At 38.4% G+C, this 12,270-nt stretch overlaps 1 protein-coding gene across 5 annotated transcripts in view; it reads left to right on the plus strand.

Moving 5' to 3' along the window:
- TNKS (tankyrase) overlaps nucleotides 1-12,270 on the plus strand; it is a 209,714-nt gene that overhangs the window by 128,972 nt on the left and 68,472 nt on the right. For all 5 annotated transcript variants that reach the window (XM_042983119.1, XM_042983116.1, XM_042983115.1 and 2 more), the window contains 3 exons: nucleotides 4,947-5,041; nucleotides 6,982-7,048; nucleotides 7,353-7,539. In XM_042983119.1, coding sequence (XP_042839053.1) covers nucleotides 4,947-5,041; nucleotides 6,982-7,048; nucleotides 7,353-7,539 — 349 coding nt within the window. The remainder of the gene's footprint in view (nucleotides 1-4,946; nucleotides 5,042-6,981; nucleotides 7,049-7,352; nucleotides 7,540-12,270) is intronic.

A 12,270-nucleotide genomic window follows, 5' to 3' on the forward strand; every position in this document is an offset into this window, starting at 1 on the left:
GGGTAGATATGTAAGTTTGGTTTTTTTTCCTGTGGCCTGATTCCAAGAAGGAAACTTCGAATTAGGAGATTTCTTTCAGTAAAGATTCTTTTTTCCATACACATTTTACAATATGAAACATCAGTAATAACGTTCTCTACGGCAGAGAAAAGTTTTTATATTTGCAATTGTCCCATATTTTATCACTCCTCAGGCTGACTTTTAAAATATTCCAACAGAAAAATCAGTTTTAAGAATCCATCTAAGGTGTGCAAACTAACGGCAATTGCTGGCCTCTGTATGATGATGTCTTAGATATTTGCTCCTTGTGTTTACTAGTTTACAACCACCGCAAAATCAAGGAACATGTGTGAATATTTTACAAACGGGTTTTCTTTATTTTTTCAAAGCCTAAATTGCACTCTGTTAATTATCCTAGCATTTAGAAAATTACTTTTATCATTACTTGGCCATTTCGCAATTGTAAAAGTATAAAGTGGGCACTGTGTGTTAACCATGCACTAAATTTAGTCTTAGGCCATATGATTTTAATTGCTTTGCATCAGAAAATAGTATTTGGTGTGTATTGTTTACCATCTAGCTAACCGTTACACCTACTGAACTTCTTTCTAGAAGAAAAACCTCTGGGCTCTTAGTAGTGTAAGCTTGTTTAAACCATCCTTGGTTCTTAATTTGTACTTTTTCTTTTTGCTTTGTACCCTTTCCTCAAATTTATTGCATGCATTTACAGATTTGTATGTGCCTTCTAGTGATACGATTCAGTTTACATAATTAGCATCCGCATTATGGTGACTACTTGGAAAGTCTCATCTAGCTTATTCTGTACTTACTCTCCCTGCAAAGTTATCTACTCCCTTAGCTCAGCTACCCCTACTGAGGCACTGCTACCATTTTGCTAACTGACCCTCTCATTATCTCTCTCCCTCTGCGATCTTCAATTCAGGTCTTCCGCTGTTACTTTGGCCCCCACTCCCAGTTTATTCTCTGTGGAATAGCTAGAGCCATCTTTCCCAAACTACAGTCTTAACATAATTTTCTGCTTCACATTCTTGAGGGGGTTCCCGTTGTTCTTAGAGTCCCCCCCCCCAGTCTCATACACTGAATTTAGCCACTGAAGTTTCCTTAGTTCCTCCGTGTCCTCTGGGTGTTAATATGTGCTCTTCATACTACCTGGAATAAAGTTCCCCATCCTTTTGCCTCAGGGATTTCTGTTTATCCTCCAGTCTCCCCTCAGGAAGCAGTTCTGAGAATCTTTCCTAAGCCCAGTCCCTTCTGCTAGCCTCCAGAGCGGGTTAGGTATGCAGCCTCTAGCCTCTCCTGACATCTTGAACTGTTTGTCACATTTGACGGTATTTGATGAGCACTGGGTGTTTTATGTAAGTGAGGAATCACTAAATTCTACTCCTGCAACCGATACTATACTATATGTTAACTAACTTGAATTTAAATTAAAAAAAAAATAGTATTTGCTTTCTATAGTTGATTCCTCAGAAGCTAGGCTTTTGTTTCTTCATCTTCTGTCCTTCTGAAGAATTAGTATATATGTATTTCATTTAGGGACTCATATTTTGGAGGAAGAAGACTCATCAAGGCAAAGTATCGAGCCTTTCTTGTTTACCATGCTACCCCTAGCACTTAACATACTGCAAGATACACTGCACATGCTAAAATATTTTAAATGAATGCCAGTGATAACTAAATTTGTGTTCAGCCTTCACCTCTCCTGAATTCTAGTTGGTCCCATGATCACTAGGGTATCAGGCACCTCAGATTCATAAACCCAAACCTCTTCCTCTTCTCTCCTCCCTTCCCCGCCCCGACCTACATCCTTCTTTTCTTTCATCTGTCACTGACATTTCCAAACTGGAACTGCTGTATCCCTTACTACCTGCATCCATCAGTTTTCAGACTCTGTCACTTCTGCTTTCTAATAGTTCTTGACATTACTCATTCCTCAACTGTTGTTTTTTCCACAACTGCTTTATTTCAAGCCTGTCACTTCCTGCCTTGTCAACTACAGAGCCTTCTACTTTACCTGATCACAGCAGTTTAGAAACTAAGTACATAGCCATTTTGAAAGCATTATAAATAATTTTTAGTCTCAATGATTTGTAAAAATCCAGAAACTAAATATTTCTTCTTCTGATTAATTCTTCTAAATAAACAGTTAATGTGTGTGTGTGTGTGTGTGTGTGTGTGTGTGTGTGTGTATGTATTCATCTACTTAGGGACTTTGTTCATTTTCAAGAATCAGAAAAACTATTATTAAATCAACTGTATGCAAATAAAATTTTGTAAAAGATTCTTAATATGAAAAAGGGAAATCTTTTTGTGCATCAGTAATGAAGGTGTCACTTTTTTCGTATAATATTGAATGTCAGCTATGTCCTGTAAAAGACCTTACTGACTTATTGACCAGTCATCCAGAGCAGTCACTGTCTCTAGAGGAAGCTTCCCAAGTGCAGTATAAAGTTCAATTAAGTCCTGAAAGTGGTCCAAGATGGAGTAATAGGGACTAGTTTTACTTTCCCTTTTGAAACAATAAACACACACACACACAAATGAAATCTATGAAACAATGGTTTTCAAAAATTGGACATCATGCAGTACGTGTAGTGATCCCTGAGAGATAAACATTAAATAAGCTGAGTTGTGTGACTGCTCTGGCTTACTGCCAAGAAAGCATTTCCAGTCCTTAAACAGGAAAGGGGAAACCCAGGAGGAGCCCCGTGGTCTCCCTGAGTTGAGAAGGTGGAATTAGGAGTTTAGGGAGACCATGGGGCAAGAGTTAGTAGGTTGGAGACCGGCGAAAGGAGAGCTCCAGAGATCTGCAAAGGATCCCCTTACAGTGTTCAGCTGAGTACTGATTTGATATAAGTATGAGGAAACCACAAGAGGCAAGAGAAGAACCACGGAAAAGAGGATTAGAGGGAACAACTCTGGCAGGTCACATAGCATCTGTCACTGTGTCTGTTGCTACCAGCCAGAGTGGACAAACCTCCTAATTCACCAGATATCATAAGGTACTCAGAAGGGTAATAAATACCTCACTAGGAGAGAAAAATTAGTCTTAGACTTAAAAAGCTGCTCTGGGCCTGTTTAACAAAGCTTAAAAACAAGCTTGGAAAGCAACCTAAGATATGTATCTTTGGAGTCCCCGAAGGAGAGAATGGCGGAAGAGAGGGCAGAAAAAATACATGAAAAAATTATAGCTGAAGGTTTTCCAAATTTGGTGAAAACTATACAGCACAGATCTAAGAAGGCCAGGAAGCCCTGAGCATCACAAAAGGAGAAGGAGGAGAAGGAAAAGGAGGGGGAGGAGGAGGAGGAGGAGAAGGGAAAAGGAGGGGGAGGAGGAGGAGAAGGGTATACCAGTATACTTCACAGTCAAATTGCTTGGAGCCAGTGGTAAAGAGAAAATATGAAAGCATCTGGAGGAGAAGCCACCTGTATAAAAGAAGAAACATAAGCATGTTGGCAAATTCCTAGTCCAAAATGATGCAGACCAGAAGGTAGCAAAGCAACATCTTTAAAATCTTAAAGGAGAGGGAAAAACAGTTTTAAAAATAACTCGACATCTCCTGTCAGTATCATCTGCAGTAGCATTTGACCCGTGTCCGAAAGCGGAAACTTGAACGGGCAAGGTGTTTGATGATACAGAGATCTTAATCATCTATTTTGGTACGACATTTTACATTTTGAAAGTGTTTATATATGGGAGAAAGCTTGCTTTTGGCACATTTTGGAGGTAGCTAGGATGGGTGATTTTCTCTCTATTTTATACATGAAGAGGCTGAGATGTATAGGTAATATGACTTTCACCGTTTCATAAGACCCAGAAATAGAATCAGGCTTCCTGACTTCCTCTTCAGGACTCTCTACTGACCTACTCCCATCTCCTCACTATTAGCTGTGTACTACTCAAAAATATTTCCTAAACTTAGAGGCTGTCAGAATATACCACGTGCCTTGAAGTGATTGTTTTGTATCTTGACGTTTGCAGTACATCGAGAAAAGAAATTTAAAGTCTTACTAAAATATCAAGGTCCAAATAGAAGACAGGAAAAAATGAGAGTACATTAAGGTATATTAGGCCTTGTGTGAAAAGCTGTTACAGTATTTAAACTTTAAGGAAATGAGCAAAGGTAGGAAAATTGCAATGGTTGCAGAGAACCTTTTAATTAATGTTATTTCCTTTTTTTAAAAAGAGGTAAGAAGTTTGATTATTTTAATTACCATTTTAAATATGAGCAGAGATTCTTTTAATAACTTGGTTCAGATTAATGTGGCAGAAATTGGTTGAGAAGAAACTAGATTTTTTATATATGCTGCATCTATAGTACATAAAATAGAAGAATTAAATATTATCTTATATTTCACTGCCTCTGATATAGCAAATTAACCCATTGCTAACAGCCATGTGGAATGAATATGGTCCATTGTCCTTGTTGTTGCCACTAAAGTTCCTTCAAATTGTCTTTAGAGAGGTTTCTCAACCTTTGTGTTCAGGAGAAATTTTGAGAGCCAGATTTTTGGGAAGTCCTTATGGTAGAATTGAGATTTAAACGCTTGAACTTGAAAAGTAGGCAAGGTTTAAGTAGAATAAGGAAGAATGTTTTTGGTTATAACATGTCCTCTCAGAACACTGAGGACAATTCCTGTTGGAAAGAAATAGGAAATAAAGTAGAGGAGGTAGGCTGGAGCTAGATTACTGAAGGCCTTAAACCACAAGTAGGAGAAACCGGTGAACAGCACTGAAGTTAGAATTTACTCCTGAGGTGAGTGAACTGTCGTCCAATTATGCAATGTGACTTTCTCGCACTTCAACTCAGTGCTTTCTGTGTATGTTAGAATGTATTGTGTTTCAGTCTACATAAGCACAGATGAAATGACAGAGCGAGGACAATTTACCTGAAGAGGGGACGTGTTTTCTTTTTCTTTTCTAGTCTACGCCTCTACATCTGGCCGCAGGCTACAACAGAGTGCGGATAGTACAGCTTCTTCTCCAGCATGGTGCTGATGTTCATGCAAAAGACAAAGGGTAGGTGTATCCATCTATTCCTTTTTTGTTTTTATTAAACATTTTTTTTCTTCATGTATGTTTATTCCTGAGAAAGATAGAATGCAAGCGGGAGAGGGGCAGAGAGAGGGAGACACAGAATCCAAAGCGGGCTCCAGGCTCTGAGTTGTCAGCCCAGAGCCTGACGTGGGACTTGAACCCATGAACCGTGAGATCATGCCTGAGCCGAAGTCGGACGCTTAACTGAATGAGCCACCCAGGCGCACCTCAGTTTATTTCCTTTAGTGGTCTCACCCATGGACTGTTATGCTTTGTTTTAGCTTCTGATACACTAAAGCTTTTGCTCACTGGACAAAGTCCTAAATCCATTTCTTTATAGCTTGTGTAGCACTTTAAGAATGTTTGCAACTTCAGTTTGACTTCATTTCCATGTTCTACTCATTAAAGATGCTTTCTCATAGTAATTTCCTAAATTAGTTCAATTTTATTGCAGTTCTGTTATTTGAAGTTAAATTTTGCTTTTCTCAATTATTGATTTTTCAACTCAAATTGCATTTCAGAAAGGGAGATGAAACAAATAGAAAATTCTGATAATCCAGTAACGTAGCTGTCCTGTTCATCTGGTGTGTAAGGATCATCTTTTATTAATAAACCAAAAGCATACGTTTACAATATTCTGATTTGGTTTTTATCCTGATAAAATCTTGGACATCTGAACTGAGAACATTTACAAAGGTTGAGGTGGGAATGGAGGGGAGAAGGACAGTTAAGAAAGCAGTGAAGCCCTTTATTTTATGAATAGGTGTGTTTTGGGGAACTTAGTACCGATTTCCTATCTCGTCTTCAGAGACATAGGAATTAGGTCTGCTCCTATGTAATGGGCTAACATTTCTCATTATCCCACCTTCAGATCTAAAAGAGAATTGACCTGGGGCGCCTGGGTGGCTCAGTCGGTTAAAGCGTCCGCTGTAGGCTCAGGTCATGATCTCACGGTTCGTGAGTTCGAGCCCCGTGTCTGGCTCTGTGCTGGAAACTCAGAGTCCGGAGCCTGTTTCGGATTCTGTGTCTCCCTCTCTCTCTGCCCCTCCCCCGCTCACACTCTCTCTCTCCCTCTCTCCCTCTCTCTCTCTCTCTCAAAAATAAATAAACATTAAAAAAAATTTTTAAATAAAAAATAAAAATAAAAGAGAATTGACCTCAGTACCCAGGTAATGTAGATCCGTATTACACTCCGGTCATTGGCAGCATGAAGAAAAGAAGCCCCGGAGGGAGGAGGGTCTCTTTCACTTTGCCCCTCTCCCTGTCAGGAAACATTAGAAATGAAGAAACAACTCAGTACCTGAGACACTTACCAGAGAGGGAATCCATCATTTCAGAGCCTCTTCTTGGTACTGTTTCTGTCTCGCCTGACATGTACCCTATGTGAATGGTGTCCCCATAGTACAGGGGCACAAATGCCTCATGGTCTCGTACATCTCTGTTCCCTTATGCTTGTCTGAAAACAGAGAAGTACACCACAAAAATGGGAGTCCTTGACTCATGCAGAATGAGAGTTGGATATGTAAGTCATAATAGTTTGGATGTTTCATTCTGATGCTGGCAGTTACCTACAGAGTGAAATAAAATGGTAGGAAGGTTTCAACTCACTCTCCATTAACATTTTTCTACAAATACTTGATCTTTAAAGCATGCAGTTGTCAATTAGCTCATGTCCTTCCTTTTACCTCAATGCTTTTCTAATTGGTGTTTTTATCATATTTAAGCATTGTGTACACAAAGCACAAGATAAATACAAAAGGTTAAACATTAGCTATGCTTTGTAGCCTCTTATTAAATATTTTTAAATGTTTTTAATATAATTATATTTGGATTTATTAGTTTTTGTCTTTTAGCACTTAGATAAATGACTATATGTTGTTTGTTTGAAATTTGAGTACATTATTGCCTTTTTTTCCATTTAGTGGACTTGTGCCTCTTCATAATGCGTGTTCATATGGACATTATGAAGTCACAGAACTGCTACTTAAGGTAAAAGATGTTTTAAAACATTGGATACTGTTTGCTTTTTTTTCCCTAACTTGTCATGAGTTTTCATGTGTTGTGGGAGCCAATAAGAGTTTTAAGAAAATAAAATGTTTTTAAAAAATACTACTGTTGCCTTAAAAATGTTAAAACATTTAACTTATTTTAAATTGTCTTTAAAAGCTGAAATGAAAGAAACTAAAATGCTTATTGGCATTTCAAAGAGTCACAGCTGAAATTTACAATGAGATAAATGTCTTTAAGATCCAGTGAAATGATCGCTGACCTGAAACTGTTTTTCTCAATCCAGCATGGAGCTTGTGTCAACGCTATGGATCTCTGGCAGTTCACTCCACTCCATGAGGCTGCTTCCAAGAATCGTGTGGAAGTCTGCTCTCTGTTACTTAGCCATGGTGCTGATCCTACACTAGTCAATTGCCATGGCAAAAGTGCTGTAGATATGGCTCCAACTCCTGAGCTCCGGGAGAGATTGACTTGTATGTATTTATATCTCAGACTCAACATTGCTTGCTGTAAATTGAAATATCTCATTTTTGTTTAGTTATGAAGACTGGTGTTTTGTCCAACTTGAATAACAACCTTCTATTCTTACACGTACGCTAGTTTGTAATCCTCCTTTCTGATCCTGCACTTTTCTTCTAAGGCTAATGAGGGTGAGTCAATCCATAGCCATTTATTGCATGCTTACTCTGTGCCAGGTCCTGCAAGCACAACAGTGTACAAACCAGGAAAAAAATTCTGAGCTCACAGAGCTTATAATTCTTGTGCTATTGAGCACTCACTATTTCCCAGGCCCTGCAAGGTTGCACAATCATGTTTGTGTTTCTTGTGTGTGTTATAGCCTAAGTGCAATCATTTGCCCCAATTTATTACTTTTTTTCAGTTTTTAAAAATGTTTTGAGGGGCGCCTGGGTGGCTCAGTCGGTTAAGCGTCCGACTTTGGCTCAGGTCATGATCTCGCGGTCCATGAGTTCGAGCCCCGCGTCGGGCTCTGTGCTGACAGCTCAGAGCCTGGAGGCTGTTTCAGATTCTGTGTCTCTCTCTCTCTCTGCCCCTCCCCTATTCATGCTCTGTCTCTCTCTGTCTCAAAAATAAAATAAAATAAAAAAATGTTTTGAGAGAAAGCGTGAGTGGGAGAGGGGTAGAGAGAGGGAGACACAGAATCTGATCAGGCTCTAGGCTCTGAACTGTCAGCACAGAGCCCAATGCGGGGCTCAAACCCACCAACTGCGAGATCATGACCTGAGCCAGAGTTGGATGCAACTGAGCCACCCAGGTGCCCCAACTTGCCCCAATTTAAATAAGATCTTTTTTAAGATTTGGTGGAAGTAATATTCTCATGTATTGATATATATTACCTATATATACATATGCATGTTTTTTATTCTAATTTTAATTTTATTTTTATTTTTATTTTTATTTTTATTTTTATTTAGAGGGAGAGAGAGAGTGTGAGCAGGGGAGGGGCAGAGAGAGAGGGAGACACAGAATCTGAAGAAGGCTCCAGACTCTGAGCTGTCAGCACAGAGCCCGACACGGCGCTCGAACTCACAAACCACGAGATCGTGACCTGAGCCTAAGTCGGATGCTTAACCGACTGGGCCACCCACATGCCACCATATGCATGTTTTTTAGATAAGCTTTTTGTCTTGGAAGAGTTTTATGTATATATTTTTTCATTTTATTTATTTTGAGAAAGAGAACGTGCATGGGTGTGAGAGAGAGAATCCCAAGCAGCCTCCGCAGTGTGAGCCCAGAGCCCATCATGGAGCTCAGTCTTACAAACCAGGAGATCATGACCTGAGCCAAAATTAAGAGTCGGGTGCTTAACAGACTGGAGCCACCCAGGTGCCCCTGTCTTGGAATAGTTTTAGATTTACAGAAAAGTTACAAAATTAGTGCATAGAGTTCTCATATACTCCATATCCATTAACGTCTTACATTTGTATGATACATTTGCCATAGTTAATGAACTAGTATTGATAGATTATTAACTAAAGACCATATTCTACTCAGATTTCCTTAGTTTTTATGTAAAGTCCTGCTTCTGTTCCTGGATCTCCCTCAGGATATTATACTACATTTAGTTGTCCTATCAAATACTGAGATCTGTTTAATTCTGTATGTGGGCATTGCAGGTCTAAATTCAACTAGGCATCACCTACCTACCATTTAACTCATCCTATGGTTGGTATTCTCTCTCAGGGATTCTAAGAATAAGGTAACTGGATTTAAATGCCTGAGAAAATCTTTAAATGATAACTTAAGAAAAAGGCAGAGTCAAAATGATGATGTCATTTAAATTTAAGCAGATTTTAAACTGGTTTGTATTAAAACAGGAAGACTTGCAATTTTCACTTTGTTTAAGTAGAAATTTAAACTTATTTTGGTCCTGGCACAGATAACATCGACTAGATTACAGTCCAGCACAAACCAGATTATAACTGGGCAGATGTCTTAGCAGTGAATCCTCATAGAAATGCCTTTTTTCTCTCTCCCACTCATATGACCCTTGCCATATGTTATCTTGCATCATACAGTTCATTCTTCTATGTGCGTGTTCTATCTTCACGGTGAAATTTAAGTTCTCGAAAGATTTTTCATTTCATTCTTGTCTCCTTAGCACCCGCACAGTGCCTCGTTACCCAGTAAAAATGTGTTGATGGTACTTGTGTCTGGATCTCTCTATCTGCCCCCCTTACCCCAGCACAGTTCATTGTGAACACTGTGCACAGCAAGTTTATTGAATTGAATTGAGCTCAAAACTTTTTTTAATCTTTTGTTGTTGTTTTAATTTCCTTCTTTTAGTTTATACCCTGGACTCAGCTTTATCCTCCATGTCACCTTTGACTTATTTTTCCTTTCAAGCATTTTTCCCATTGTGAATATTATTATGAGTTTTTATAGTGTATTTCGCTATCTGATTCCAGTGTACACATTATGACTTAACAGAAATTTATATAGTTTTGTAAAAGAAGTTCCCTGATTAGAGTACTTTTCAACCTGCTCAGTATTTCTTTTACTTTATTAAATAAGATTCCGCCAAGGAATTATCTGAAGAAAAGGATTTAACAAAGTTGGAACTTCTCTGTGATTTTCATCATCATGCCCGCTGCCTTACTCTAGACATTCACAATTAACAGAGTTCTTCTTTTTTTTTTTTTTTCTTTTTTTAATGTTTGGGTTTTTTTGGGAGGGAGAGAGGGAGAGTGCAAGCAGGGAAGGGACATAGAGAGAAGGAGACACGGAATATGAAGCAGGCTTCAGGCTCTGAGTTGTCAGCACGGAGCCCGAAGTGGGGCTCGAACCCACGAACCATGAGATCATGACCTGAGCCGAAGTCAGACGCTTAACCGACTGAGCCACCAGGCACCCCTAACAGAGTTCTTAAGAAAAGTATACAAGGGGCACCAGGGTGGCTCAGTCGGTTAAGCTTCTGACTTTGGCTCAGGTCATGATCTCTCAGTTCCTGAGTTGATGCCCCGCTTGGGGCTCTCTGCTGTTAGCACAGAGCCTGCTTCAGATTTTCTGTCCCCCTCTGTCTCTGCCCCTCCCCCATACTTTCTCTCTCTCTCTCTCTCTCTCTCTCTCTCTTCTCTCTCAAAAATAAACATTAAAAATGTTTTTAATTATATAAGAAACAAACAAGATTTTGATCCTACCCATGGTTATAGGCATTTTCATTTCACACTTTTTTTTCTGCTTTTCTCTCTCTTTTTTTACTGTTTCCATGAAGTGAAATGAGCAAGGTAGTTTGGATTCTGCATATGTTAAAGCTGAAAATACCGAACGTAGCTTTCATTCTTGTTCCAAAATGATTTTGAAGAGGAACTTAGGGCGCCTGGGTGACTTAGTTGGTTAAGTGTCCGACTCTTGATTTTAGCTCAGGTCATGATCTCATGGTTTGTGAGTTAAAGCCCTGCATCAGGCTCTATACTGGCTGTGTAGAGCCAGCTTGGGATTCTTTCTCTCTGCCCGCCACTCTCTCTCTCTCTGAAATAAACTTTAAAAAAAAAAAAAAAAAAAAAAACTTTTATGGCATCTTATAAGTATTAAGTTTTCAAGGTAAGTTTGAGTATAATTTGCAATTTTATTGCCTTCTTTTTGCTACTTAAGTACTTCCTTGAGGTTTTAAAAACAAATCTTTATGTAACCTTTGCATTGGGAGGGATCATTGTATTGTTGATATATTTTTCCATTCTCTGTTTTTTTTAATCTTGAGTATACTATATTTTAAATTTGAAAGCCAATTTGGGCAGACATCTTTACTTTTTCCTAAAGAGCAAAGATAAGGAATATTTTATTTCTTGTTATTTGAGAAAATATTATGTCTAATTGCATTGTTGCATACATCCTAATTTTGTAATTTCCTTAGTATTCTAGTCCTATTACTTATGTTTTTCATAAATTTACCCTTATTTTTTTTTCTGAGTCACCTATCCTGAACTCAAAAGAGTAATTGAAAAAGTAGAATTGCTTATATCATTTTGATAGTCATAGAGCATTTGTCATTAGAGAAACAGCCAGTATGATTTGAATTCCATTTAAATTTCCCCAGACTGATGGCCAAAGCAAAACCATACTTTCTGTTTGAAATCCGTTCTCAACACATCACCTTCCTTTGCAGTCGGCAGGATCCTGCTCCTTACATATGGCAGTTTGTAATTCTTCCGCTTGATTTATCCCTAATTTTATCATTAACATGAAAATCTGTAATTTTGTGTTTTGAAAACACTGGTTTACTTTTACTTCATTTGACCTTAACTTTGAGTTTCTGAAGTTTCAAAGTCCTATACTTTGAGGAACTTAGCAGTGATAAGGTACCACTAAACAAGAGGTTTCATAAAAATGGTTTTTCCCCTGCACCTGCCATGACTTATTTTATAAATATTCACCATTCATGCAACAAATTGAATACATAATATACCATATACAAGCAGTGTGCTAAGCGATAGGACTACCGTAGCAAATAAGATCATGTGATCTGTCCTGTGACGTAAGGCTAATGCAAGTGCAGGGGGCTTCATAAGAAGGAATCCTAGGCCAATAATGGAAAATATCAGGTAGACCTCACCAGAGTATCTAAACTGAGGCCTTGAACGATGATAGTAGTTCTCTTTTTTCTTTTTTAAGTTTTTATGTAAATTCCAGTTAGTTAACATATAGTAAAATCTTAGTTTCAGTAGTAGAATTTTGTGATTCATCAC

The sequence above is a fragment of the Panthera tigris genome, chromosome B1 (genome assembly GCF_018350195.1).
Source record: "Panthera tigris isolate Pti1 chromosome B1, P.tigris_Pti1_mat1.1, whole genome shotgun sequence".
In the NCBI taxonomy this organism is placed as follows: domain Eukaryota; kingdom Metazoa; phylum Chordata; class Mammalia; order Carnivora; family Felidae; genus Panthera; species Panthera tigris.